Below are 27909 nucleotides of genomic sequence, written 5' to 3' on the forward strand. Positions count from 1 at the left end.
TCCTCCGCCTCTCTCTCGGCCGGTCTTCTGTTCCTTGTCCCCAGAATAATGTCCTACTTCGCTTGTCCTTTCTGTCTCGCTTCTCTGGTGCTACTGGGGCCAGACTCTGAGAAAGAGCCATAACCCGTGATCTCCAAGCCCCCTAGCTGGGGCGACAGAGGCTGTTCTTGGCCGGAGCCGGCCTTGTCAGAGGGGCGGGGGGCGAGAGGAGAAGAGAGGGAGGAGGGGAGAGGAGGGAAGCCGGGGCGCCCGGGGGGAAGAAAGGGGGTTTTGTGCGGTGCTCTGGGGCCCGTCTCCGCGCCCTCTTTATAGCATCCTTTCCCTGCACTCGCCCTCCCTCTAGCTCTCACTCTTCCTCTCGCTCCGCAGTTTCCTCTGCAATCTTCTTCCTGCTGCAGGACCAGCCCCCAGGGGCGCCAAAGTTTGCGGGCTCCGCGCCCCAAGCCTCAGCGCCTCCCTGACTCCCCTCGTTCTTCTCATGAGAGGTGAGTGAGAGATCCCTTGGATGGCCGTGCCTTCTGCCTTCACCCCACGCACACAGTTTATGCTATGTTCCCTGCGTGGTCCCGGTTCGGTTCAGCTCTCTCTCCATCCCGCAATCCCCAACCAGCTAAAGCTGAGCAATGGCTACCTTTCATCTCCCTCCCCCATCCCAGTTGAGGGGAGATGCCTGGTAAAAGAAGTCCACAGCCGTGCCCCAGCAGCCCCTGCAGGAGAGACGGTACTGGGAATGGGAAAAGGGGTGGGGGTGGGGAGAGGGATTTCCAGGGGGTCCCTGTGTCCCAGGACACAGTATCCTTGATCCACCGGTAGTTTTCTGCCAGCTACTGCCCGTTCATACCGGTGTCACTGCTTGCTGGGCTCCCCTGGGTTATAGAGCATCAATTGCAGGGGTGAGTGGAAGAAGCCCTACTTATAGTATGACTAACTAACGTTACTGACAGCATAACTATCGAACAGTTACAGTCTGGGTATGAGTACCGCGGGAAGCTCTCCTAGCATTGCTATGACCGACGTGGTTCTTAGAAGTATAACCCATAGCGTTGCTGCAGGTTCTGTTAACAGTTGTTAACAAGGTGATCAAGTGTGCTACCAATGTTATTTGTAGTGCTGATACTAGTTACCAATCGTATCGACAATAATTGCATGAAGTCTAGTCCCAGTCCCAGTCCAATGTCAATTGCCAATGGCATTGCTCATAATAGGGTTGTTACCAATACATCACTGCTACTAATACCATTAATAGTGCTTTTATTAGCACTGCTAATGTACTGATAACAGAATTACTTGTACTAGTTATTAGCACCTAACAGTAAGTAGTACTTACCTAATCCTAGTTACCATGAATATGATCACTAATAATATTGGTGGCTCAGAGCTTTGGACTTGGATTCAAGACCTGTGTTCAAATCCAGCCTCAGACACTTACTGATTGTGTGACCTTGGGCAAGTGATTTAACCTCCTCCTCAAGTTTTCTCATCTGTAAGATGAAGACCTACCTCTCAGATTGTTGTAAGGACCAAATGAGATAATATCTACAAAGCACTTTGTAAACTTAGAAGTGCTATATAAATGCTAGCTATTATTATTATAAAGTTGGTCATATTTCTACTAATGATGTTACTAACAAGATTACCAATAGTGCTATGACTATTACCAATAGTATTTTTGCCTGATGTATTCATATCAGCATTGGTAAGCTAGCATTATCACTAAAAGTGGTGTCAGCAGCATTGCTCACAATACTGCCAATAACATCATATATGTGGTTATTAACAATATTAATTACCATTATGGCCAGTTGCATTAAAAGCACCAAGGCTAATGATGACATCGTTACACACAATATTGCCAACAGTGTGGCTCATTTTACTGAGATTATGATGAGTACAGTCAATTATGCTGCTAATATTAAAAGAAGTATTGTGTAGTAGTGGATAAAGAGCCAACCTTGGGGCCAGGATGACCTGGGTTCAGGGTCCATTTCTGACACTTACTGGTTAAATCTCTTAGCTTCTCAGTAGTCTAGGCAACTCTCTTAAGGTTCTAAGTTGCCAAGAAAGTGTTGACCTGCATTAGTAGATGGAGTTCCCTTATCAGGGTGTTCCCTATACCAGTGAAACCTCATCTAGTCCTTATTCTATTAATAGTATCGCTAGAACTGTGGCACAGCAGACAGAAGGTCTGCCTACCTTTGAGTCAGAAAGACCTAGGTTAAAAGTTCCACCTTCGATACAAGCCAACTGTTTGGCCATGTTTGACCATGACCATGACCATATTTAACTTCTCAGTATCCCCAAACAACTCTCTAAGACTAAGTTAGATGAGTTGCTTTAGTAAAGAGTTTCTATATTGGGAGTTCTTCACAAAGGTGAAATTACAGGTCTCACCCAATGGGAAAAAAATTACTTGCATTTCATTGGATCAGAGTATGTTCACTATTATTGCTAATCTTATTGGCATCATTATTAATGATCATATTCATACTCATGTGATCATTAATGGTATTATGAAGCATATTACCAATATTATTGCTCCTAGAATGACTGACATTACAGGCAGAGTTGACAGGAACATAATTAATTCTGGATTTATTAGCTGAAATGTAAGGGGGCTAGATGTGCATGCTGCAGTTCAGGGGAGAGCCAGGGTCCTCTGGACAGAGAGAACTGCTGAAAGTGAGATCTTAGAGGGATATTGATGACTGTGGGCAGGATGTTTAACAAGCTATGTGAATGATGTAATAGTAATGAAGATTCTTGAAACGCTGGGAGTGTCCCAGACAAGGGCATGTATAGGGGTGGGTAGGAGGGGTAGGAAAAGGGGGGAGGAAGGGAGAAGGAGAAGAGGAGGAACAAGAGAGAGGTATGGGAAGACTTCAGGGGTAATACTATTTTTTTCCCTTCTGAGATATCTAATGGAAAGGCTGAGCAGGTGGTTATGCAGGGAGGGGTCAGAGAGAAGGCTCATCACTTCACTAACTCAATGCTGAGCCTGGTTTGCTTAGGCAGAGAGGGTAGGGGCAGTTGGGATTTCTGAATGATGCAATCTTTAATTGGGAAGAGCAGTGCTGAGACTCCAATCTGAGCTTGGGGAACAGGTCATCAAATGGAGACTCCCACTTGGAGGAGCTCCCTAAGCAATTTAGGGAAATTTTGGACTCAGGAGGCATAGGGTTAGGGGAAAGATGCCGCTTGAGTGCAAAGGCTTACCCCAGTCCAGTTCTGGAAAGGGAGAGGTACCTCTCAATCTCTCTGTCAGGGTTTCTGGTCATGAGATGGGGAATCTGAGGCTGTGCCTCCTTAAGAGTGGGAAAGGGGAAATATTCCCCCACCTAGATCTTCTATCCATATATACTCAACCTCTGCTTTCCTTCAGTTCCAACATCCATTTCCCATTGACCGTCCAGGAAAGTGAAGTAGGAATAATTGGAATAGGAGTAGGGAGAGTCCAGATATATATACACCAAGAGATACACATGTGTATGGATGTATTCAGAAACATACACAGGAACAGACAGACATAGGAGCACACTCACAGATACAGAAAAACAAATAAGCATTTGCCAGCATATCCTATGGTGCTTAAAGGTTTGTAATGCACTTTCCTCACAAGTAGTTGATGTATATAGTACAAATATTGTTATCCCCATTTTATAGATAAGGAAACAGGCTCAGAGAATTAAAATGTATTTTCTTTGAGTGTACACATACCAAGTGGTAGGTCCGGAATTTGAACTCATGTCTGACTCCAAATCAAGTGACAGACATAAACATCCATACAAACACAGAAACAGACACACACTATACCCATTCTTAGGTTCTCAGCCATATAGAGACTCCTCTGTTCCCTTCATTCCAGTCATAGTTTGTGGCATGAGAATTGTGGATGTACTTGCAGCTGAGGATTGCAACGGTGTCTCGTTATGAGAGTATGTTCAAAAACCAGGAATACATTAAGTAATAAGAGGAACTGGGACAACTCTGGGGTTCTGAACAACCTCAGAGCAGCCTTCAAGGCCTTCAGTCTCCCCGGATGTTCCTCATCCAATAACATGATAGAAGACTAGTCTGCAAAACATTTTGAAATAGGGAAAAGGCTGGAGGCAGTAGTAATAGAGGAGTCTTTTTGGATTCAGCATCAAGATTGGATGAGTTGAGACAATTCCTTCCAGAAGTTGGGAGCAGAGGAGGAATCTATAAGCAGAGATGAGGCTTGGGAGTGTCTGACGCTGTAACTATAGATGAGAGACTAAGGTGCGGAGATGGCAAAGAGAATGTGATGGTGAGATCAGATCAGCTAAGTGCTTTGAAATTTCCAAACCTAAAAACGAAGGATTGTTAAAACTAGGGGAAAGGAAGGCACAGGTGCCTAAGTTCTTGTCCCTTACTTTTTCCTTCTACTGCCTTATCCTCTGCGGCAGGATATGGGCCCTACTGACTCTCACCAGTCTGGGGGACATAGAAGGGAAAGCGATGCCAGGAATGGGGGTTCCTGTGCTCCCTGGCAGTGAAAACCAGATATAGGGAGCTTTGCCAATCCCAGAGAGAAGAAGGGGACATCAGGAAAATGAAACTGGGGTGAGACTTAGTGCACAGCCAAGGGGAGGGGGGATACCCAGGCCTGGCACACTTTCCTGGCATAACTCCAAGGGGAAGAAGAAGAACTCTCCAGAGCATTCAGCTTAGGGAAAAGTGTGGAAGACAGCCTTTATCAATTTCCCTCCCCTCGCCAACCTGAAAGATTGTATGAGTTTGGGAGTATATTCAGATATCCTTGAGCCCTCATTGACTGAGAGACTCCTGTCCTCCAAGGTTAACAAGAAGCCCTAGGCTTCCAGTTTTCCTGGCCGTGTTAAACCCCAGAGGTTTCTAGGAAAATTCGTTTTGATTCAATTTGGGGGCAGTGGTAGAGGTGGGGGTAAAGATAGGGAATGAATGGGGTAGAGAGTGATGTCACTTCATCTATTAGTTCTCTGTTCTCCTGCCTCAGCCTTCCTGTACCTCCATCTTTCCAGATGATGCACTGTCCTGTTTCTATGGCAGGCTGTCCCCCACTCTTCCCTAAGCTGAGACCAAATCCTGGAGGCAGCAGCGGGATCTAGATGGTGTCTATCTCTGCCTCTCTGGAAGATGAGATCTACTAAATGTTTAAATAATCTCAGCTCCAGGGCTTGATGACATGACCACTATGAAAATCAAGGGCAAGGGGTACTTGATTACCTGGGTCCTCTTCCCCTGCCTTTCCTTCTACTCTTAGTGTATCCCTAGCTTCTTGCCCTCTCTGGAAACTAGTGTCCTTTTTGAGCTTCTGTTCTGGCCCATGAGGAGAGCCGGTTTGATTCATTCTTATACTGGCTTTGAGATCAGTAGAAGAAGGTGGTAGGCTATCTATCATGGCCACTAATCTGGGCAATAGAACATCCTAGCGTCTCTTTTTTATTTCTTAATATCTCTTTAGCAGCCCAGCCCCCTCCCTGGGGAGGGAGAATAGCCCTTTACAAAAGGTACAGCCTGGAAGAGGGGAAGTACTGGAAGGGGGCCAGGAAACCAGAGAGAGGGGCTTTGTCCCAGGCTGGTTCCTGAGCTGGGGAGATCTGGTGAGAAAGCCAGTGCCAGGGGAAAAGGAGAGGTTGTCAGAGAGGGGGAGGGGGTCAGGGATGGGGTGTTGGGAGGAAAGAGGATGGGCCATGGATTCCCCTGGAGAGAAAGAGGAGAATTCATCTTGTAAGGGGTAGGGGGAGGGAATGTTAAGAGGGAGTTTTAGGGAAATTGGCTTTGATTCAATCCCAGGGCCCTTCTTGGAGTCGGCAGCCTTGGTTACCCACATTAGGAATGAAAGGGTAAGAAAGGGCTGGGGGAGGAGAGTCCTTGGAAAGGGAGCTCAGAGGGCTGAGAGTGCAGCCTGGAGAAAGCAAAGTCAGAGGAGAAGATGGGAACAAGGAGACACAAGAGGGTGCTCATAGGATCATATGATCTCATTCTGGAAGGGACCTTCCAGTTTGGCTAGTTCAACTTTCTAATTTTATAGATAAAGCTGATGCCTTCAGAAGTGATGTGACTTACCCAAGGTCATTGGGGTAAGTAGTAGAATTGGGATTTAAATCCAAGTCTTCTGCCTCAAAATCTTGTGCTCTTTGCCTTATGATACTTTGACAATGGAGTGGAGGTATTCTTAGGAGGACGAATGAGCCAGGGGAAAAGTGATATCCAGGGTCTCTCCATCAAGGAAAATGTTGGCTCTCAAGTTAGACTTCAGGTTAGACCAGCATCCCACCTGCTTCTCCTGCCTTCCAATAGCAGCCCTGGGCATGGCACAGATGCTTCTGCTGCTCCTGACTGCCTTGGTCCAAGTCCTAACTTCCTCATCTGTGGCCTTCACAGGTGACAGCTCAGGTAACAATCGGGAAGTGTTTAGGAGACTCGGGGGTGAGGGGTTGAGAATGGGGGCGGGGATATTAGAGAAAAACTAAGGGGACTGAGTGTTACTGGTGGGGACAGGAGGAGTGTGGGGAACACTGTGGCGGGGGGAGACCAGTTATAACTTGAAAGGAATCCATCCTCTTCCTTTTCTTCCCTTCCTCCTACAGAGGATCAGGCATTCAAAGTATCCATTGGGGGTGACTCCCCACTTCGAGGGGTCCTCGGGGGCTCCATTACTATACCCTGCCACATCTCCTACCTCAGGCCACCACCCCCAACCCCTCCCCCAGGCCGAAGGGCTGTCCTGGGCTCTCCCAGAGTCAAATGGACTTTCCTGTCTGGGGGTCGGGAGGCTGAGGTGTTGGTGGCCCGTGGACTTAAGGTCAAGGTCAGTGAGGGCTACAGGTACCGGGTGGCTCTACCTGGATATCCAGCCTCAACCACTGATGTTTCACTGGTGCTGAGTGAACTGAGGTCCAATGACTCTGGCTTGTATCGTTGTGAAGTCCAGCATGGAATTGATGATGGCAGTGATGCAGTTGAGGTCAAAGTTAAAGGTGAGGAATTTGGAAGTCAAAGAGAGAGAACACCTTTCTCCCCCACTCCCATTATCCTGACTGCCTTTGTGAGTAGGTGCCTGCAAGTTGAGTAGGGGCTGAGGGGTGGGGTGGGGGCAGTGTAAGAAGAAGACATAGTCACTGCCCTCAGGAAGCTCCAAGTCTTTGGAAGAAGAGGTGGGACAAAAGACCAGGGACCGAGAAACAAAGGTAGATAAATTTTTGTCTCTAGTCCTTTCTTTAATGGAAAGGAATTTCTGTGCAAGGCTTATCCTAAATCCTTTTTGTTGTAAGATAACCTGAGTTTGGTCTTTAGTTTTTGTCTCCCAGAAGTAATGAATAATGGGGAGAAGAGGGTGGGAACAAGCATTGATTAAGCACCTACTATGTGCCAAGTGCTGTATAAAGTTTTATATGTATTATCTCATTTGATTCTTAAGTAGGGTGGGGTAGGTGGGCAGGTGATGGAGGGGTGGGCTGAACATTTGGATTGGGGGGGCCTCTCTGTCCTTTAGGGGTCGTCTTTTTGTACCGAGAGGGGTCTGCCCGCTATGCTTTCTCATTCTCCCGTGCCAAAGAGGCTTGTGCCCGTATTGGGGCTCGGATTGCTAGCCCTGAGCAGCTCTATGCTGCTTACCTGGGGGGATATGAGCAGTGTGATGCAGGATGGCTATCAGACCAGACTGTAAGGTAAGAGGATATGAGACTGGAAAGACTTGGGATAAGGGGAACCTAAGAGAAGTTGGAAGACATTGGAGTGGGGAGGAGCTTTAGAGAAACTGGGAAGTAATGGTACTCCTTTCTCTCCAGGTATCCCATCCAGACGCCCCGAGAGGCCTGTTACGGGGACATGGATGGATTCCCTGGAGTTCGTAACTATGGCATGGTGGATCCAGAGGACCTCTATGATGTTTACTGCTATGCTGAAGATCTAAATGGTGATTAGGGGTTTGTGGGTAAGGGAAAGATCCCCTTTTCAGAATCCCCAGGAAATAAGATGACTCATGCCCAGTGGAAAATTGCCATGTTAGCGCTGTATGAGGTTTTTGGGACCTATCTCGTCCCTGTCTGGACTCCAATTTCCTCATCCATAAAATAAAGGGGTTAGAAATAATGATCTTTAAGACCCCTTCTACCTATAACTATATCTTTTAACCAACTCTAGAAAGCAGGGAGATAGTCCTCAATTCCCTTCTAGCTCTAAATTCATTGATCCCATGTCACTGATGGAAAAACTGAGACCTAAGTAAGAATGATTTGCTGAGGGTTACGCATTGAGTTAAATCTCTAATGAGGACAGTCCAAAAACTGGATTTCCACCTGGAATTGGTGTCAATGGGTTCAAATCCCAACTAACTCCCTGAATCATCTCAGATGAGTCACTATACCTCTGTGAGCCTCAGTTTCGCCATCTATGAAATTACCAGAGGAAAACTGGTTGATTTTTTAAACCCCTTCTAGCTTGAAATCCTGACTTCCCTGCCCAGGCTGCTTAGTAACCTTATCTTTCCCTGTGCTTCGTAGGGGAGCTGTTTCTGGGCTCTACCCCAGACAAGCTGACCTTGGAAGAAGCACGGGCTTATTGCTGGGAACGGGGAGCAGAGATTGCCACAACGGGACAGCTTTATGCAGCTTGGGATGAAGGCCTGGACCGGTGTAGCCCTGGGTGGCTAGCAGATGGCAGTGTGCGCTACCCCATCGTCACACCCCGACAGCGCTGCGGGGGAGGCCTCCCTGGCGTCAAAACACTCTTCCTCTTCCCTAATCAGACTGGGTTTCCTAATGCGCACAGCCGGTTCAATGTCTACTGCTTCAGAGGTGAGTCTTACCTAAGTCTTGTATCTTCTGGGGGGTTGAGAGAAAGGGCTAGAGACACAGAGGCAAAGGGCCCAAGAGATCTAAGGAAGCTCACACACAAAGAAACAGAGGTACAAGAGAAAAGAAAGACTTAGAAAGGAAATATATGTATATATATAATGTGTGTATGTGTGTGTGTATCGTGAAAGAGATACAGGGAGAGACTGAGGGAAAAAAACAACAAAAAATAGGAGACAGAGGCAGAGAGAAATACAGGACAGAGATAGAATGATACAAAGAGTAAGGAGGCAAAGACAGAAAATCAGATAGAAGAACTAAAGACGGTCAGACTGACACATACCACCAACACACAAAGAAATAAAAGCAAAAAGAGGACAGAGACACATGGAGAGACACAGAGACAGAGAAACAGAATAAGAGAGCTGGAGATAGAGATAGAAATAAAAGTGGAAACACAGAGGAACACAGAGGAGGGTAGAGATGGAAATACAGATAGAGGAAGAGGAATAGGGAGGCAGACAAAAACAGGTAGAGATTAAAAGTCAGAGATAGAAAGAGAGAGAGGAGCCCACTGAGGTATTTGGAAGAGACAAGGAAAGGGTTTTTTGTTTTGGGGTGTGTGTGTGTGTGTGTGTGTGTATGTGTCTGTGTGTGTGTGTGTGTCTGTGTAACACTGAAACATACTGGTCATGTCATAAGAATGCAGCTTAGACAGAAGTACAGACTTCCAGACAATTGGAGATTTAAGACCTCAGGCAGAAGAGTGTCATTATAAACTGTTCCCCACTTTTCCTCTCCCAGATTCCAACGGCTCCAATTCCACCTGCCTCTCCTGGAGCTACTCTGGTTCCATTGCCATCACTACACACTGATTCCCTTGCCTGTTCTTCCAGAACAACTGACAAAAAATTCTTTCTCTTTCAGTTTTGCTGAGACAAGGTTGGAATCTTTCCAAAGGAATTTTCACTGGGAAATTCAAGAGAAACAAAGTACACCAACTTAAAAAAAGAATGTGTTTGCTGAATGCAGAGTGCTGTTCCTATCCTAGTCTGACGTGGCTGTCCTAGTCCTCAGCTCTCTTCTCTCTTTTCAGCCTTCTGAGCTTGATGGCATACTGTTGCTAAACAGTTACCCAGGCCCACAGCCATAGGCAGCTTTAGGCTGGCACTGTTTCTAGGGCTTGTTGGATGGAATCCTTACTGCCTCCCAGAACCTGCCCCTACCTCATTCCATCGGCCTCTGAGCAGGACTGCACTGAACACCTGCTCTGCAGCTGCATTGAACCCTTTAGGTCTTCCCTGGTCCCTGGCCTCCAGGTGAAGAAGGCCCTTCTTCATCTGGCCTCAAAGATCCCTCCATAAGGGATGAGGTTTATCTGCCCTACACCAATCTTTGTCCATCTTAGAAGTCTTCATGGCTCTTACTTCTGGAACTTCTACCTTCTTTTTGACCATTTTCCTAAATTAATAGTTTATTAGAAGTAGGAGAGTTCTTAGAATTGTTTTTTATTTTTAAAATTGTTTTCATTGTGAACTTAGTAATCATTTATTTGATATAATTTAACAAGCATTTAGTATCAGCTTACAAAGAAACGGAGGCACAAAAGAATGGAAAAGCAGAAAAAAACACATAGAGTGGAAGATACAGGGAGAGACTGAGGGAAAAAAACACAACAAAAAAAGTAAGAATACACTCTGGTGCTAAGGATACACTTGCTAGGTGCTAGGGACAAAAAGACAGAAAAGAAACAATATATACCTTCAAAAAACCTAAGTTCCAGGTCATCTAGACCATTTAAGATCTCTAATTTTATGAAGGAGGAAACTGAGGCACAGAGAGTTTGAATGACTCGCTCAAAGTCACAAAGTAGTAAGTAGCAGATTAGATTAGATAAGATTAGAGCTCATCTCTGGATGTCTAGAACATTGTCCTTTCTACTATACCAGATACCTTCTCTCTGACCTGTTAGGTTTTCCTGAAACATCCTTATTAGTTGGTTGATAAGCTGGACCCACCCTTTGATGAAGCTTGTCTTCATTTCCTATTGTTCTAGTCTCCCATTAGACCAAGTCTTCATGATGGTCTCTGTGGAAACCCTAGTTTTTCCCTATATGAAATTGGCCCCCTCTAAAAGTATATGCAGACTCTCAATTTCTTCCTATTTCCAAGTACCTGCCCTGTTTTGGACAATCCCAAAAGTTTCCTGCCTGAGGGGAGAAGCTTATGGGTCTCAGATCATTTGTAAGAGTAGAAATGACTAATATACTGTGAGTCCAAAAAGGAATACTGTATTTGATAGTCCCGATTCCCAGTCCTGCCCATTCTTCCATTCTCTTTTATTACTTATAACTTAAGTGCCCTTAGGATTATTCAGATGTCTTCCAGAATCCAGATATTTTTTTTCAAAGAGTCATGTCATTTTAGAGTTGAGGGTAGAGGCTAGAGATTCTCCAATGACTGAGTCTTTTTTTATAACATCTTTTACAAGTAATCTTCCAGCCTCCATCTGAGCACTTTTAAAGAATAGTTTATTCCCATTTTGGGAAGTCCTTTCCATTGTTAGGTAGCCTTGATTGCTAGAAGGTTCTTCCTGTTAAAGCAAAATCTGCCACAATCTGGAGACATAAAGAATCAGTGTAATCCTTCTTCTTGAGAGTTCTTAAAATATTTAAAGACTGAAATAATGGTTTCCTTAAAGCTTCACTTCCTCCAGATAAAAATTGCTGTTTTCTTTACCAATCTCTTATATGATTGCCCATCACCAGCTTAGTCAGCCTTCTCTGGACTTGCTCAGGTTGTCAGCGTCCTTCCTAAAATATGGTGCCTGGAATGGGAAAGCAACAGGAATTATGAAAAACTGTGAAAATGATGGAGGTGAAAGAGTTAAGGACCCCTGTCATACTGGATTTGAGGAGTTTAGTGTGTAGGTAGGAGGCAAGTCTCTGACCTCTGGATAAAATGTCTGAAGTATTCCAACCAGAGAATAGATCCAATATGACCAAAGTCAAAGAGAAGGAAGTGTAATAGTCCCAGGGTAAAGAGTTCTGTGGGGAAGCAGTAATGAAAATTCTCTTAGTTTCCTTCTGGCCTGTCTATAGTCTAGATCTGGGCAAAGGAGAATTAGAGGAAACCATAGGGGTCACCTTCTCCATCTTCCATCTGATGAAGGAAAATGCACCTGCCCTTATGGAATCCTCAGTTGTAATAATGGAAAGTCTCTGTCTTCAAGGGCTACTGGGTTTAAAAGGGGAGGCATATTTCTTGTTCTTGCTGGGCCTTCAACCTGATACTTCAGCCTGTACCCTTAGGACCCAGACATAAACCCAGGGACAGAAATGAGGGCAGATGATTCTATACTGGAAGGATGGGGGAGAATTTTCAGGAGTGGAGTCTTGATTGAGAGGGATCAATTAAAGAAATATCCTTTGAGGAAGATGAGCATGGAGCAGAGTTGAGGAGGGGAGGGATGGATGGTTTGGGCAAGGAGGGGAGAAAGTTGTCACAAGGTTGAAGGAACAACTATGTGAAGGTGAAATGCAGGGAGGGGAAAGAACAAGACCTAGATGAAGCTGGCAGGGGAGGGAGATACCAAGTTTGGAGTGAAGCTATAAGCAGGTGGTGCGGAGACATGCTGTTCCTGTCTCGCCTGGCTGGACAGAGAAATGGCCTAAGAGTCGGGATGAGGGCAAGGCAGGGATGATGAAGTCTTTCTTTTCTTAGCTTTTTTTTTTTTTTTCCAATTTCACTTCATTGGTTTTCTCCTTCCCTCTGTTCCCTACTGAGTCTGAAATGCCTCATATCCAACCCCTTTTTCCAACGAGGGGAGTCCTGAAGAACAGTAGGGGCAGGTATGTTATCATTCAACTCCCAGAATCACTATATCCTCTCCACTTCCTCTATACCCAACTGTACTCACTCTCTTCTCCTCAGCCCATTCCATGGGGGAGGAAAAATTTTGCTTTTCCAGATCCTTAAGAAAGTCTGTTTCTACCTTCCTTCCCCAACTCTGAGATTGCCTCTAGTTCTGACTTTTGGAAAGTCCATTCTATGATCTTACCACCATCTTTTCTGCTGTAATGACAGCCTATTTTGTCTCAATAAATTCTTTCTGTAGATATGGATTAGTATTATTATTAGTATTATCTTCCTTCATTTGAGAGGAGAGGACATGACTTGTCCAAGATGATACAGTCATGATTTGAATCTAAGTTCTCTAATTCCTAATTGAGGACCCTCTCCACTTCATCAAAGCTGTCTGATTTACTAACTCATGTGTTCACTTCACATACAGTACAGTAGGATTACATCAGAGAAAATAACCTTTGGGCACTGCCTTGTTTCAACTCAATTCAATATTCATATTTGATATTCATTAAGTGTCTTATCTGGGCAAGTCACTAGCTGTGCCCTGGGGATACCAGGGGCCCAGGATAGCTAAGGATGGAGAAAATCCCTATCTAGCCCCACCCATTCAAACCCAGATGTGCCATATGATGATCTTCCTCACTCTCCTTTCAACTACAGACCCTGCTCAATCCTCTGTCTCCCCGAGGAATCCCTATCCAGCCTCAGATGGGCTGGAGACCATTGTCACAGTGACAGAGACCCTTCAGGAACTTCAGCTACTTCAGGAGGCCACACAAAGTGAGTCTCGAGGAGCCATCTACTCTGTCCCCATTTCAGAGGACAGCAGGGGAATTAGCTCCACCCCAGAGGACCCTGAAGAGGCCCCCAAGATATTCCTAGGTAAATCTTTCTTTATGCCCTGCAAGTTGCAGTGGGATGAAAGGGTAAAGGTGGTGTAGAGACTAGAGCTTTCATCAATAGGGTGCTCTTGAGGTACACCCATCCCTACCACTCCATCTGTGCCATGCAAGCCCTCCTTTGGTCAAGTCTAAGACTGGATGACATCTCTTCTGTTTCCCAACTCAGAAATGAGAGGAAATTTACTTTTCCAGCATCTCTACCTGCCCTCCTCAGCCTCTATCCCTCCTGCTGATAAGATGTTATTCTTGGGCAGAGACAAAGAGCTTATATGAGTCCAGTTTGGAAGGGCCTGAGGATTCTTAACCTAAGAAGATATTGTCTGAGAAAGAGGGGATTCCCTTCTTTGGCACCTTTTCCTTCTCCCACTCCCCTACCCTAGAAAGTGCTGAATTGAAAAAAGGAAGAGAAAGTCATATTTACTCATGTACCAGTTGCCTCCTCATCACCTCACCTCAACTTCAAGGTTCCCCAACCCTCTTTAATCTTCTTCAGTGTCTCCCAGCTCCTCCCCTCTCCTCCAGGGTCCAACAGTTCCCTCCACTCTATTGTCCACCCCACCCTCCCCATTCTTCCCCTCTCCCCAGAGACCCTTCAGTTTCCTGATTCTTCTCAGGTGCTGCCCCACCTAGTGTCTCCAAAGCCCCTCTCCCCTGGTGATCCACAATTCTCTCTTCCCTAATCCACACAGCTCTCCCTGGATACCTGAGAATTCCTTGGGTCTCGCTTTCCTTTTTAGTCAGTGGGCCCTAGAATGCTGTCCATGGTCCTGATATTACTTTTATTTGTTCAGAGGATGGAGACCAATCTGTTACCCCGCCCATGCAGTCTTCTGAGGAGGAGGAGCAGGAGGAAGATGAGAAGGTAATAGAAGAAGAGGATGAGGAGGGGCAAGAGGAGGGAGAAAAGGAGAAGGAAGTGGAAGATGAAGCTCCTTCTCCGGTACAAAGTGAGATCCGGGAAGTAGCCATAGAGAATGGCTCACACTCCACTGAGCCTCCCCATGAGGAAAAGCTGTCTGAGGCTCCTCTGGTGGCCCAGGTATCTGTGCATGATAGTGCTATGCCCTCTCCTGGGGAGGAGCCAGAGGGGCCCAGGCATCCACGAGTCAGGGAGCAGTCCATTGAGACCTTACCCACCCTTGGGATTGTGACTCAAGGGGAAGGGAGCCAAGCATCTCCTCCACCCACTACACCTGTCAGTACTGAGGAAGAAGATGAGGAAGAGGTTGGGGCACCGGAGCTGTCTGGGGGCACTCCTCCCTGGGTCCCTCATGGAGAAAGTGATGAAGTGGGGAGCTCTGAAGAGGCACCTGGTCTGTCTCCAGCAACTGGGACACTTCCAGGAGTGGAGGGGAAGGAGGGGGCAGGAGACAGGGTGGCCCCCCCTGAAGAATCTCCGGGAAGGACAGCACCTGTGGAGACCTCCGTCAGGGCCCAGCCAGCGCTACCCACTGAGAGCGCAGGCCTGGGAGCTGTGGGGGCTGCAGCCCCTTCACCAGGTAATCCAACCCACTACTCTGCCTCCCTCCTCCTTCTGCTGCTCTGGACTGCTGTCTTCTAACCTGCCCCTTGTCCCATCCCATCTCCACTCTCCCAGACAGTACTAAGCTCTTCTGTGACTATTTCCACCACCACCACTCATTCTCCAGTCTCCCTCTGTAATCCCCCTTCCATTACCATTGCCATGGTCTCCTGTGATCCCTTCCACCTGCCCCTGGACCTATGACTCCTCTTCTATCCCCACCCTTCCTCTCTGACATCCTTATCTTATCCCAAGAGCACCATGCCTCTTTTCCATGCCTCCCCATGTAATTCTCCTCTTCCCCACTCCAGGCTTGGTGCACTTCCTTCTACTCCCTTTGTGGCTCCCTCCTGTCTCCCTCTGAGACTGTGTCATTTCTCGAGGTCCCCAATAGCTTACCCCCTCTGACTTCCTCCGCATTTCCCCTCTGGAATCCTCCTCTTGCCCAGCACCTCATTCTGTAATTGTAACCACCCCTCCTAGTCTGTAACTTCTATTCCTGCCCCTCAGCCATCCCCTGAATTTAGTATCCTTTCTCCTCCAGTCTCCCAGGTTTTTGCCTTTACTCCTGTCTTTCATTTCTCACTCTCTGTGTCCTCCCACTCCCTTTCTTTCAATCACATGTCCCATTCTGGATGATATCAGGGAAGCCTTTGGATTGGAGCCCCTTCTCTCAGTCCCAGGGAACAAACCCCTTCCCCAGGAGCCTTAATTGACACTACTTCTGTGAAGTATTTTTATGACTGTTTCATGGAAAACAAGCCTCGGAAATAAATATCAATTAAAATCAATTTATAACCAAACTCCGGGTCCCTCTGTCTCCATTTCCCCCAGTCTGCCTCTCCTCTTTCTCTGAAGAATTATTTCTATCTTGTCTCTGTCTATCTTTTTGCCTGTCACTTTTTGTCTGTCTTTGACTCTGTCTCTGTCTGTCCCACTATCTTCTATCTCTCCCTTTGTACCCTTTGTCTGCTTCTCTGTTTCTGTCTTTTCCTTTATTCTCTGCCTTTTTCTGTCTGTCACTCTACCTCTGTCTCTCTCCATTTCTGCTTTTTTGTCCCCTCTGCTCTGTGAAGTATTTTATTTTTCTGTCTTCTTTTTTGGCTCTGGTTCCATTTATCTCAGTGGCTGACTTTGATTCCCTATTTTCTCTGTGTTTCTCCTTTTATCTCATCAGCCTCTTTGCCTTTGCCCCCAGTTCATGCTGTGCTCTCATTTTCTTCACCAGAATTCCATTCCTAGCTCACCCCAGGCCATGTCTACACTAACTGTCTCTCACTTGGTGCTCTGAAGTCCCAATTCTGACCTTTTCCATTTTCCAAGAGTATTTATTACCAGTCTGGGAATGTGTGGTGAGGGGAAAGAAGCAAAGGAACATACTCCTTCCCTCCCAGTTGGGAGAAATCAATAAAGATTGGCAGATGACATGGGAGTGGGGGGTAGGGAGATTTCTATTTCCCAATGACTTAAGTCATTCCAGTGTAGATATAAACATGAACTAGAGAGTTCTTTCCCTTTGAAGGGATAATTTTACAGGAGAGACCTTCTCCTGGGCCACTGGAGAGAGTCAACATTAGCATGCTAACCATAGCAGGGCCTCCCATTTTCTCCTTAGTATCAGTGTTGTATCTTAGCCGTATTATGGTATCCATAATCAGCATTTCATTCCCCTCCTGGATTTCCTATCTATACTACCTCAGTTTCCATTACTAATAACCTTCCTCTCACAATTTGGTGAATTTATGCCCTCTTTATAGCCCATAACAAACTCAAAGCACTCATTTGGCTTATGTAGGTACAAGGTGTATGTGGAGAGCCCTTGAGGGAGAGAGAACTGAAGCTGTTGGAGGAGGAGAGATTTGGGGAATTGGAAAGAAAGGAAAGGGAGAACATACCCTACCACCCAAATACACAGGATGTCAGAAATTCAGGATGAAAGCTCATTATGTCAGTTATCCTGCTTCCTGGTCTCTTCAAAAGTACAGGGGTGGAGTTGGGGTGGGAATGGATTGGCATGCCTTTCCTATTTTAGATCCGGGAATTCATCCCAATTCTAGGCTTTCTCCCCATTTCTCTTCATGAGTATCATCATTTTTTGGGAGGGAAGAGGACATAGAAATGTCCCCTTGAACTTTTCCTATTCTCCCTGTCCATGTTGTGTGAAAGAGTTGCTACTATTGCTGCAAGAGAGATGATAATTAAGTAGCCAGGAGCATTCCTCTACTCTCAGGAATTTGGATTGCCAGGAAGAGGGGAGTAGGAAAGATGGAAAAGAGATGTTTTTCGTCTTTCTGCTGGACAAGGGACAGAATAAAAGGGGAGGAAGAAGATGATGTGGGACCAGATCACTTGGGAGATGAAGAATGTTCTCCTAGAAATGGGGGTGGAGAACAGACTGAGTCATCTGAAAGTTCTTTGTAGGAAAGGATGCTATGTTGGAGTATTGCTATAGTAAGCAAGGGTCCTCTCTTCACAACCTTGCCTGATGTGATGTTTAAGGAGTTCATATAAAAAATGACCGTCCCCTCCAGGGGGCAGCACAGATGATATTGGGAGAAACCAATATGGTTGCATTAATAGAGGGGGAATAGAGAGGTATAAGTCTGAATCAGCTGACTCTTTCTTCCAAAATTAGCCTTGTCATTCCAGGAAAGTTATTTGAACCAATTCTGCCCTCTCTTCTTCCCCAGCCACTTTGTAATCCTGCTATAGAACTAATTAATGCATTAGGGGACATTTTCTCTATATACACACTCACCATGGAGATGGTAGGGTCCTGCTGATCCTTAACTCTGTGAACTGGAATTCCCTTGTAGAGGATATTATAGTTCCACTTTGCAATGTAGACTTGGAACTTTAAGAAGTGACTGAGACTGCAACAGGTGAGATGGATGATGTTTAAAAGATCATAAATTTAGAACTAGCATGGATAAGAGAGATTATCTAGGACAACCCTTCTATTTACAGTTGAGGAAAGTGAGGCTCAAAGAGGGAAAGAATTTGCCCAAGGTCACACATTCTCCAGTGGTCTAGAGAGATGATCTGACGCAATGGAAAGATTTCTGTATAGGAGATTGGGTTCTAACCCCAACTCAGATCCACTAGCAACGTGCCCTTGAGAATGTCTCTTGGTATCTCACATATTTATAACACTTCAGAATTTTAAAAAAAACCACACTTTCTTCATAATAGCTGACATAGATAGGGATTTTCACCATTTTACAAATGAGGAAACAGGCTCAGAGATGATCTGAATCTTGCCCAAGGTCACACTGCTAGAATGTGCCAAAGCTGGAACTTAAATCTTTTCTTTAAGTTTAGGACCCCAGCTTCCTCTTTCGCAAAATGGTTTTAAGGATAATTATAATACCTTCCTCACTGGGTTACAAATACTTTGTAAACCTCTATTCATTCTAGAAAATGTGAACTAGATATCATCGATATCATTTTTACTGAGCTTCCCTGCAGGCAGGCAGCCAGCCAGGGGGGACAAGTCTACCTGAGCACAGATCCCTGAACCACTGGACAGTAGGAATCACCTTTTGCCTATCTCTATGACCAGGAACCACTTGCTCTACCTGTCTGCCACATCCTTGCCTTGGTTATCCTATTCATCATCTTTGATTACTCCCTGGTTTCTCACACATCTTTTGTGAACAAAGGTGCTTTGAGACCTTCCAAAAAATAAGCTCTGTTCACTTGTGTTTTGGTCATTCAGTCCTTCTCACCTTGTATTTCTGTCTTGAGAACCTTTTATTAGTAGATAACTGGCATAGAGTTTGGTGAGGGGGAGGCAAAGGGTGGGAAAGATCCAGAAGAAGGAAGAGGACTGGCTTTTGCCCTTAAGAAGTCAACAGTTTGATGAGGAAGAAAGTTCCCAGTCTCTGGGAAAAGCCAGAATCTCTATCCTCTGGAAGCTCCTACTTTGATGGGGGAGCCGGAATCCTCTGCCACTTTACACCAGGTACAGAGATTAGAACAGATGGTTACGTCAGTAAGCATTCTAGATATCTCCTTGAGGGAGAGATGGAGCTGGAAGGGGATGGTAATGATGGTTGGGAAGGCTTGGAATAGTGTTGGGAAGGTGGGGAACTAAAAGAAAAGGAAGAAATACAGAATCTTATGTAACAGAAGACTTAGAGAAAGAGCTGTGATGTGGAACGAGATCAAGGGCAAGTTCATCCAGCAGGAGTGAATAATATGAGGAGTCCTGGAAAACAAAGGGTCAACAATATTGAGCAGGGAAGGGATGGAATGGAAATTATGTCTGAGAATTCCTGGATTTGAATTCCTGCTTCCAGTGGCCTCCAGAACAGTCTGTAAGCAGATAAAGGGGGAATTCAGATTTCTCTTCTGAAGCTTTGACTGCTGCCTTCTTCCTGCCTTCAGTCACCTGGCATTTACCACATGGAACTCGAGGCTTGGTGGGATTTGTGAATTGTAATATCTGGGAACCAAACTTGGATGACCAGGGGAATCTGCAGGGCTTTCTATCTGGCCACTTCTAGAAAGTTAGTATGTTGGGAGGAGTACATGCCCTCTTCCTGTGACTTCTGTTCATTGCCTGGTCCTTTTCTCAGTGGGAATGGGAGGACAGACTTGGGGTCTGGGTTGGAATGAACCCTATCCAAGCCTAGTATTGGTTGAGGGATTGGGATCTGGGAGGTGGTGAGACAGGGAGAAAGATGAGAGCTCTGAACAGGGAGAAGGTTTGGCTATGGTTAAGACCCTACTCTGGAATGGATCTCACATGTGTTTTGAGATCTCCCACAGATGCCTGAACTCCTAGGCCACAATTGCCATGTCTCATGCCTCTGCCCCCTTGCAGGTGATTGTGTCCCCAGCCCCTGTCACAATGGGGGGACATGCTACGAGGAGGGTGATGGCGTCCACTGCCTATGTCTGCCCGGCTATGGGGGGAACTTGTGCGAGATTGGTGAGTGGAGATGGGAGGGGACAAGAGAAATAAGGGCTCAGGCAATTCAACTACTGAGGGTCTACTGAGGACCAAATCCACATCCCCCTCTCTCAGCCTGCATTCTAAGTTTCTAGAAGGATAAGGCATAGGAGGATAAATCCTGAGATCCCTAAGATCCAGAGTTTTTATTCCTACTGATCCAGACCTCAAATTCCTACAATATAAGAACAGAGAGGCTTGTCCCGTCTTGGAAGTTAGGGGAAGATAAGTCAAGGAACAAGGCTAGAAAGAGAAAGGACCTGGGAGCCTCAAAGTGCATCCTGTACCCCCTTTCCTCTCTGGTACCTCTGACCCCTGCCTTCCTAGTCCTTGGGCTCTGTAACTTTGTCACTGCCTCAATTTTCATCACTTCACCAAATATCTGTACCCCTAACACAGGGGTGGAGAACCTCAAGCCTTGAAGCCACATGTGGCCTTCTGGGTCCTTGGGAGCAGGCTTTTGACTGAATCCAAGTTTTATAGAACAAATACTTTTATTAAGGGGATTTGTTCTGTGAAGTTTGGATTCAGTCAAAGGGCCACACTTGAGGACCTAGAGGGCCACATATGGCTTTAAGATTGTAGGTTCCCCATTCCTGCCCTAACCCCTACTACAGTGCTTAAGTAAGCACTTAATAAATGCTGTTGTCTTCAGTTATATTAAATTGGTTAATTGGCTATGTGCCCTATGGCCCAAGCAGCTAGGCACTGAGGATACAAAAGTGAAAAACAAAATGCTCCCTGCTGTTAGGGAGCTTATGGTACATTAGTATATACACATAAGTATAATACAAGGTACAGTGTGATGAATATCAGTCAGTAAACATTTACAATGCATCTGCTATGTACCAGGCACATTGCTAAGCAGTAGGTATACAAAAGGAAGCAAAAGACAGTTCCTGGCCTCAAGGAGTTTACAATCTAATTGGATTAAAAAATAAAGAGAAATCCAGAAAAAAAAGTGCTCTAAGAAAATTTTAGGAGGGAAAACCTGTTAAGCAGCCTTACCTACTTCTCTATCTCTCTCACCGTTCCTGCTGAGAAAGGGAAAGAGCTTGAGTTTTGAGAATGCTTTTATACCTCCCCAGAAAATAAGGGAAAGATTTTGTGGAGGAGATGGTTGCTAAAGTGAGCCTTCCTGGCCAGCAGCAATAACCTCCCAGTAGAGTCAAGGTGCCTCTCCACCCCCTTCCCTTCCATCTGACCTCACTCCCCTTTCTGCCTCAGGACTCCGATCCTGCAGCTCTGGCTGGGATGCCTTCCAGGGCTCTTGCTACAAGCATTTTTCAACTCGAAGGAGTTGGGAAGAAGCTGAAACCCAATGCCGGCTTCATGGAGCCCATTTAACCAGCATCAGCACACCTGAGGAGCAGAATTTCATCAATAGTAAACTGGGCCCCTGTGGGCAGGGATGAAGGGGATCTGGGTGGACTTTGGGGAGCCACTGGTGATATTAATGCATTAAACAAATGCTCCTGTGGCTGATGTGGTGCAAGACCCTTGTGCTTTCCAAGGTGCTGAAAATGGAAATATGGTCCTTCCTGAACCCCCATTGACCAGGTTGGACCAGGACTGCTGTACCCTTATATACACTGAGTCTGGCCACAATATTGTGCCATAGCGCCAGGGGTCAGTCCTGACTTACAGCTATTTATCATGTTGAAACAAACCAAAAATACACCTATTCCTGATGGCCAAAATTTTGATAGCAAAAAAACTCCTGACATTTACAGTGTTTTCAGTGTGTTGCCTGTGGACACACAACCTGTAATATGTATATGAGTTGTGATTTGCACCTAATGTTCTCCTGTTTCACATTGTGATAGTGAAAATATACCAATATTGGAATATAGAAGTAATAGCCATATTAGTAGGGTGGAAAATGCTCAGAATTTAGTCACAGGACATGATTTCATTTCTATCTCTGCTACTTAGAACTTGATTGTCCTACATCCATATTTTGAGTAACTGACCATGTTTTTCTGGTTACCTCATTGAATCACTCCCTAGTGGTCTTCCAGTTCCTCTCCTCCTCCCCCATTCTCTTTCCCCAAGTGAACCAGAAACTCTCTATTTTTTTATCATTCTGCATATTTGTACTTCTTCCCCTCCTCCCTGTGTTTTGGTTGTCAGAGTTTGCTTCCTGGTCTCTAAACCTTGTTCCCTCTAAGGCCACATTCTAGAAGAGAAAAAGTCCATATCCAGGATACCTATGCTATTGCCAAGTTCTTCATCCCTCACTAGAACAATATTTCCATTTTTTTTCTCTTGGAGAACAGGCTACCAGGATGAGAAATTAGGTGTTTTCAGGTTATGATATGGTGTTACATGAAGTGGAAAGAAAACTGAATTTTGAGTCTGAAAACTTAGTTCAAACCCAAGTTCTGCCATCTACTACCAGCACATCGGGTCAAGTTACAACCTCTCAGTGCCTCATTTTACCAGTCTGTAAAATGGAGAGGTTGACTCTCTAATGCCTTCTATCCTCAAAACCTATGATTATATGAACAGCTTTCCTACAGCTTAGAAGATGTACAGGAAAGGAAAAAGATACTCTGTCTTCTAAGCCACAGGAAAGCAGCTCATAACATAATAGATCTCGACCTGGGAAAAGGACCTTCTATATTCAGTCCCCAGAGTTTATTGAATGCAGCAATTTTGGCCTCTTCTGTTATCTAGTCTTCCTTGTCTTACTCTTATGTTCCAGTTTGTCCTGCAGAACTCCTGATTTTGTTTAAAAATTTCCTTTTTTTCTAGGGTCAATTCCCTACCTCCTTCTCTTTCATGCTCTGGATAGTTTTATAACCTCATTTCTGCATCCCTGATTGCCAAACTTCAAGCACTATCATTTCCTCATTTGCCTTTGGCTGGGTCCCACTCCCACAAAGGGAAGAATGAGAAAAGGGTAGCAGGGGGGATTGAGAATAGATTTCAGAAAGAACTTCCATAATGGTAAAGGTAGTATGTTATTCTAACAGGGAAAGGGTGCCCTCTGCTGGTCTAGAACCCCATCGCAGGCTTCATTCTTAACATCTCTATCCCTGTCTCCTCTTCTCCAGACCGATACAGAGAATACCAATGGATTGGGTTGAATGACAGAACCATTGAGGGAGATTTCCTGTGGTCAGATGGAGTTCCCTTGGTGAGAGGAGACTCAAGTCCTCACGTACACATATGGGTTTCTTCTCAGCCTTTTCTTCCCTTAGTGTCTCCCTCAGGCTTCTACCCTTCTCCTTTGTCCTCCAGTCCCTAGCTCTCTCCTTCTATGCTACCCCCAAAGCCCCTGGTCCTCTCTCCTAGTGTCTTCCCAGATACCACTTCCTCCCCCAGTGCCCCTAAGCCCTGTTCTTTTCTCTCAGTGTCCCCCCAGCTCTTCTCGCTACCATGTTCCCAGCTCCTGCCCTCTCCCAGGGCTCCCAAACTCTTACCTTTATTCCAAAGGTCCCTCAGCTCCCACCCTCTTACCTCAGCTCTTACCCTTCTTCAGTGTCCCACAGATGTCTTCCTTCCTTCTTCCCTTCCTTAGCTTTATGAGAACTGGAACCCAGGGCAGCCAGACAGCTACTTCCTATCTGGAGAAAATTGTGTGGTCATGGTCTGGCATGACCAGGGACAGTGGAGTGATGTTCCCTGCAACTACCACCTATCCTACACCTGCAAGATGGGGCTGGGTGAGGAGAGACCAGGAGGGGAATGCGGAGAGGGGGGAGAAACCATGGGCAAGAGGGTCAAGGGGTTAGGAGGCACCAGAGGAGAAGGGCAGGGAGGTGGGAGACCCTGGGGAAGAGAAGTAGAGGGTTGAAAGATACTGAGGGAGAGATGAAGGGAGATGAGACAGACTGGAGTGGGGTAGGGGCTTGAAGATACTGGGGTGAGGGCCTGGAGCTGGGGACAGTGGGATGATTGATTGCCAAGTAGGTAGCTGTAAAATAGGCACCATGGTACTTACAGATGCTGTACTAACCTTGTGGTTGGGGCACTGGTTATACTGAACTGGCAATGCTGACACAGGAAGGGAAAATCAAAAGGTTATCATTCAGTGTGATTTGGGTTCCACTTGGAGCCAAAAGGCCTGGAGTATGTGTCTGGATGATATTACTGCTGTCCTTGTTGTGGCTGTGGGAGCTACCACTAATCCCAGCTAGGACTCCTCCTCCCTGACTGCCTCTCACAATCTCCTCCTCCTAGTGTCCTGTGGACCACCCCCAGAGCTACCCTTGGCCCTGGTCTTTGGCCGGCCAAGGTCCCGATATGAAGTGGATGATGTGCTTCGTTATCACTGCCGGGAAGGGCTGGCCCAGCGCAACTCTCCCATGATCCGGTGCCTTGAGGATGGCCAGTGGGAGCCCCCTCAGATTTCCTGTGTGTCTAAACGACCTGTTAGTGCTTGAATCTAGAGGGGTTTGGGAGGAAATAGGGTATCTAGCTGGGCCAGAACAACCAAGTGGAGGTTATATATAGGGGCCAGAGATCACAAAACAATCAACTGGGGCTGTTTAGCTTCAATAAGGGGAGACTGATGGAGAATGTCATGGTCATTTCCAAGTATGTAAAGAGCTCCTGAAGAACAATAGTAAAAACAAAGCTAGTAGATTCCTCATTACTTAAGGCCTCGTATGACCACTTGTCATGATGTGGCAGAAGAGATTCATGGGCAGGTACATGGGACAATAACTTAGAGAGCTTCTGAGGTCCCTTCTAGTTCTAGGAATCTGGGTATCTCTGAGCTTCAGTCAGGCTGGGAGGACCAAAGGTGGGGAGGAAAGATCCCCACAAAAAGGTGCTTCTCCCCCTCAGGCTCGAGCTCAGCTCCGGAGGATGGCCCTGAAGGAGCGACATTCGGCTAGGAGAGCTGGAGGCTGCCGGGCAACAGGTGGACACTGCTAACCTCTGCACCAGACCCCAGGACACCCAGGCCCCTCCTCTCTTCTTCTCTTTCTCTCTCCCTCCCTTTCTCTTGTCAGGGCAGGACCTCGAACGTGGGCTCATTGACTTACCTCCCCCCAACTCAACACTTCCACCTTTATAAACAGCCCCTTGGCTGGTGCTTTTCTTAGTACTCCCCCTTGGGGTCACAGGATGCGACATTGTAATGGGGGTGGCCTTGGTGCAGGGAGTAACATAAAGAATAGGGACCAGCAAGACTTGACCAGAAGTCCTGGGGGACCAGAAACAGCCTCATTGCCCCTGTCAGGCTGCTTAGGGAAAGGTGCCCATCTTGGGTCCTTCCTGATGCAAGGCCACTGGGATTTCCCTGCTCCTGCTGGGGCTCAGCTTCCCTAGTTACAGCTACTTTCCAAGTGCCTCTGTCAGCTCCCCTCCCTGGCCCTTCCTCTCCACTTTCATAGGGAATGCTGTGCCTGTGAGGGCCTGGTCCTCCTTTACTCTTAAAGGACAAGACCTGGCTATGTATAAAGTGGGATCCACGGGGATGGATCGGCTTCTGGCATGGTGGTCCAATGTCTAAGTGCCATCAAGAGGAAAAGAGTTAATAAAACTATTTGACATTGAGATTGATATCAGGGCATGTGTTTAGGGGTGAGGATGAAACAGAAAAGGGAGTTTCTAATAACTGATTAATAATAACAATAGCCAGTCTTAATATAGCACGTCAAAGTTTGCATAAGATATTTCACCTCATGTGACCTTACAATCCTGAGGCAGATGCCATTATTACTCCCATTCCACAGATGAGAAAACTGAGCTACAAAGAGGTTTAGTGACTTGTGTCTAAGTCAAGACTTGAACTCAGGTCTCCCTGACTCCCATTCTCACAGTCTGCGCATTCTGTCACCTAGCAGTTGACACTTAGGGAAAAAAATTGACTTTTGTTTTTAAAGTGGCAGAGGATGGAGCAGGCCCCAGGTTGTCAAAGAATGACAAAGGCCAAGCCTGGTGGTGACTGTTGTAGAATAAGAGTAATTAACTGATGATGATGATGATGATGATATTTTCATGGATTCTTCATCTCACTAAAGTGGGTACTTTTTCCTCAGATCTCTTCTCATCTAATTGTTATCCCCGTTGTCCCATAAATTCTTCATAGAGTACCTACTGTATGTGCCAGAGGCCTTCCTCTACTCCTTGGAGCAATCTGTGGGTACCAGGACTGCATCTGAGCTATCTACCCCTTACCCTGGTTACCTCACCCTTGATAGTTTCCTTTAAAATCATAATTGGTAACATGATGTGACCTGTTTCTAGCCCCCATGAGCCTCTCCATTGCCCTTTCCATCATCCACCATTCTGGTTCTTTAGAGATGATACTGTTCTATGATTCATAGCTCAAGAGAAGACAGAATATCAGTGCAGAAAAAAATGGGTTTTTGTGTCAGGGAACAGCTTGAAATCATTACAAACACATCCCAGTTTTCCAAACTGTAATGGAATTTCCCATTCTGCTCTCCTCTTTGCCCTCAATTCTGGGCCCAGGCCATTGTCAATCTACAGTGCCTGTCCATCAAAATACAGGTATCATTGGATTGACTCAGTGGGTTACCTATCCAGTTTCATGCCATAATCTGGGCATTCTTCATCTATTTAGTTTTGTCCTGTGTGATTGCTAGACTGACCTCTTTGGTGTAACTGTGGATCCAGGCTTGGCACAATCAGCATGATACTATCCTCAAACCAGAAGCGTCTGAGAGATCTCACCATCTATAGGGAATCCTTCTTTTATTTGGGCTATGTTCTAGACATCCTCCAGGATAGTGACCAAAACTTTCAGTGAACTTACATCTTCCCATTGTATACCTCAGTTGATACTAAGAATGAGAGGATTGTTGAACAAAGTTCTCGCTGTTATTGCCTCTATCAAGAATAATCTTGGATGACCTTGATGTATAATGAATAAGACTGCGTTTTGTTCTATTGAGTGTACTTTTGTGTAATGAACAACGAATCTATCGGATTTTGTAGTCTCTGCACCTCTTAGTCACTTGTGTGACTGTGAAGATGTGGTCTGCCTTAGAAAATCATTTAGAAAAACCTATCAGTTTCTTTCTCATATTTTCATCAATGACACCCTAACATATGTAAATCATTCCCACCGAGATTTTGAAGAGATAATAAAGATAGATTTATAGTTGCTGATATCTCCTTAGCAAACTTTAAAAAAAATACCATTCATTATTTTTCCATTCTTTTACTATGTAAATTCTTTGACTACTAAGGACTGTTTCTGTCTTTTCATCTACTACTTCACTTGCTAAGTTGTTAGACTCCAGATGTGCTGACTAGTTCCATTATTACCGATGATGCAAATAGAGAGTGGCAAATGTTTCATTTTACCCCTATTTCTAAATGAATTTCACAACTAGCTTATTGAAGCCTCATTTTCCCCAAGTGCTGGTTTTTTGGTTGTTGTTTTGTGCCATTTTCTAAGTCATCAGTACTCACAATTCTACTGCCATCAATCTCTGATATATTTTGCAAATAGAGCTAACTTAATCTGTGTTACCTCCATGTCTCTCCCTTCATAGCAAGGAGATCATATTTGTTGGCTAACGTGGCTTCCAGGCTGTTTTAATCTCATTGGGGTAAATGTTTTACGCTGATTAAATCTCCCTAAGAAATGGTGGTAGACTCATTGTCTTTATTTTCATCTATCCTATTTTTCATAACTTCTTCAAAAAGAAGAATAGGTTGACATGTAGTGTCTTTCACTTTTCGATTGTTATCTTTGCTCTAATTAATTGGTGATCTGAATAATACAAACAGAAAGCTGCTTTTGAAATGACCTTGCCATGTTGATATTTGATTTTTTCCTCCTTTTTGTCCACTTTCACATTGAAATGACTGAGAACGAAATTTACTTATCTCTTAAGTTTGTCGGAGGATCTTATGATATCCTCTGCAATAGATACG

The 27909-nt window shown here is 45.5% G+C and overlaps 1 protein-coding gene and 1 long non-coding RNA gene across 4 annotated transcripts; one reads left to right on the forward strand and one right to left on the reverse strand.

Annotated features, from left to right (window-relative positions):
- Positions 1 to 299: 299 nt before the first annotated feature.
- On the forward strand, positions 300 to 27619 carry BCAN (brevican). 3 transcript variants are annotated; one of them, XM_072647267.1, is made up of 14 exons: positions 300 to 485; positions 6301 to 6396; positions 6591 to 6980; positions 7496 to 7670; positions 7791 to 7918; positions 8505 to 8798; positions 13323 to 13544; positions 14356 to 15063; positions 19915 to 20022; positions 21271 to 21429; positions 23103 to 23185; positions 23570 to 23714; positions 24232 to 24422; positions 24841 to 27619. In XM_072647267.1, exons 1-14 carry the CDS (start codon positions 479 to 481, stop codon positions 24928 to 24930), a joined length of 2796 nt encoding a protein of 931 aa, XP_072503368.1. In that variant the 5' UTR covers positions 300 to 478; the 3' UTR covers positions 24931 to 27619. The 3 variants fall into 3 exon arrangements, with proteins under 3 accessions (XP_072503368.1, XP_072503366.1, XP_072503367.1); XM_072647265.1 differs by lacking the exon at positions 300 to 485 and having other exon boundaries at positions 5817 to 6396; XM_072647266.1 differs by lacking the exon at positions 300 to 485 and having other exon boundaries at positions 5817 to 6396; positions 24232 to 24405.
- On the reverse strand, positions 10295 to 24288 carry LOC140528933 (uncharacterized). Its single transcript, XR_011975352.1, has 3 exons — positions 24008 to 24288; positions 23509 to 23615; positions 10295 to 11622 (listed from the first exon to the last, which is right to left on the reverse strand). It is a non-coding gene; the product is annotated as an uncharacterized lncRNA (long non-coding RNA).
- Positions 27620 to 27909: the final 290 nt, after the last annotated feature.

This window comes from Notamacropus eugenii, chromosome 2 (assembly GCF_028372415.1).
Source record: "Notamacropus eugenii isolate mMacEug1 chromosome 2, mMacEug1.pri_v2, whole genome shotgun sequence".
In the NCBI taxonomy this organism is placed as follows: Eukaryota; Metazoa; Chordata; class Mammalia; order Diprotodontia; family Macropodidae; genus Notamacropus; species Notamacropus eugenii.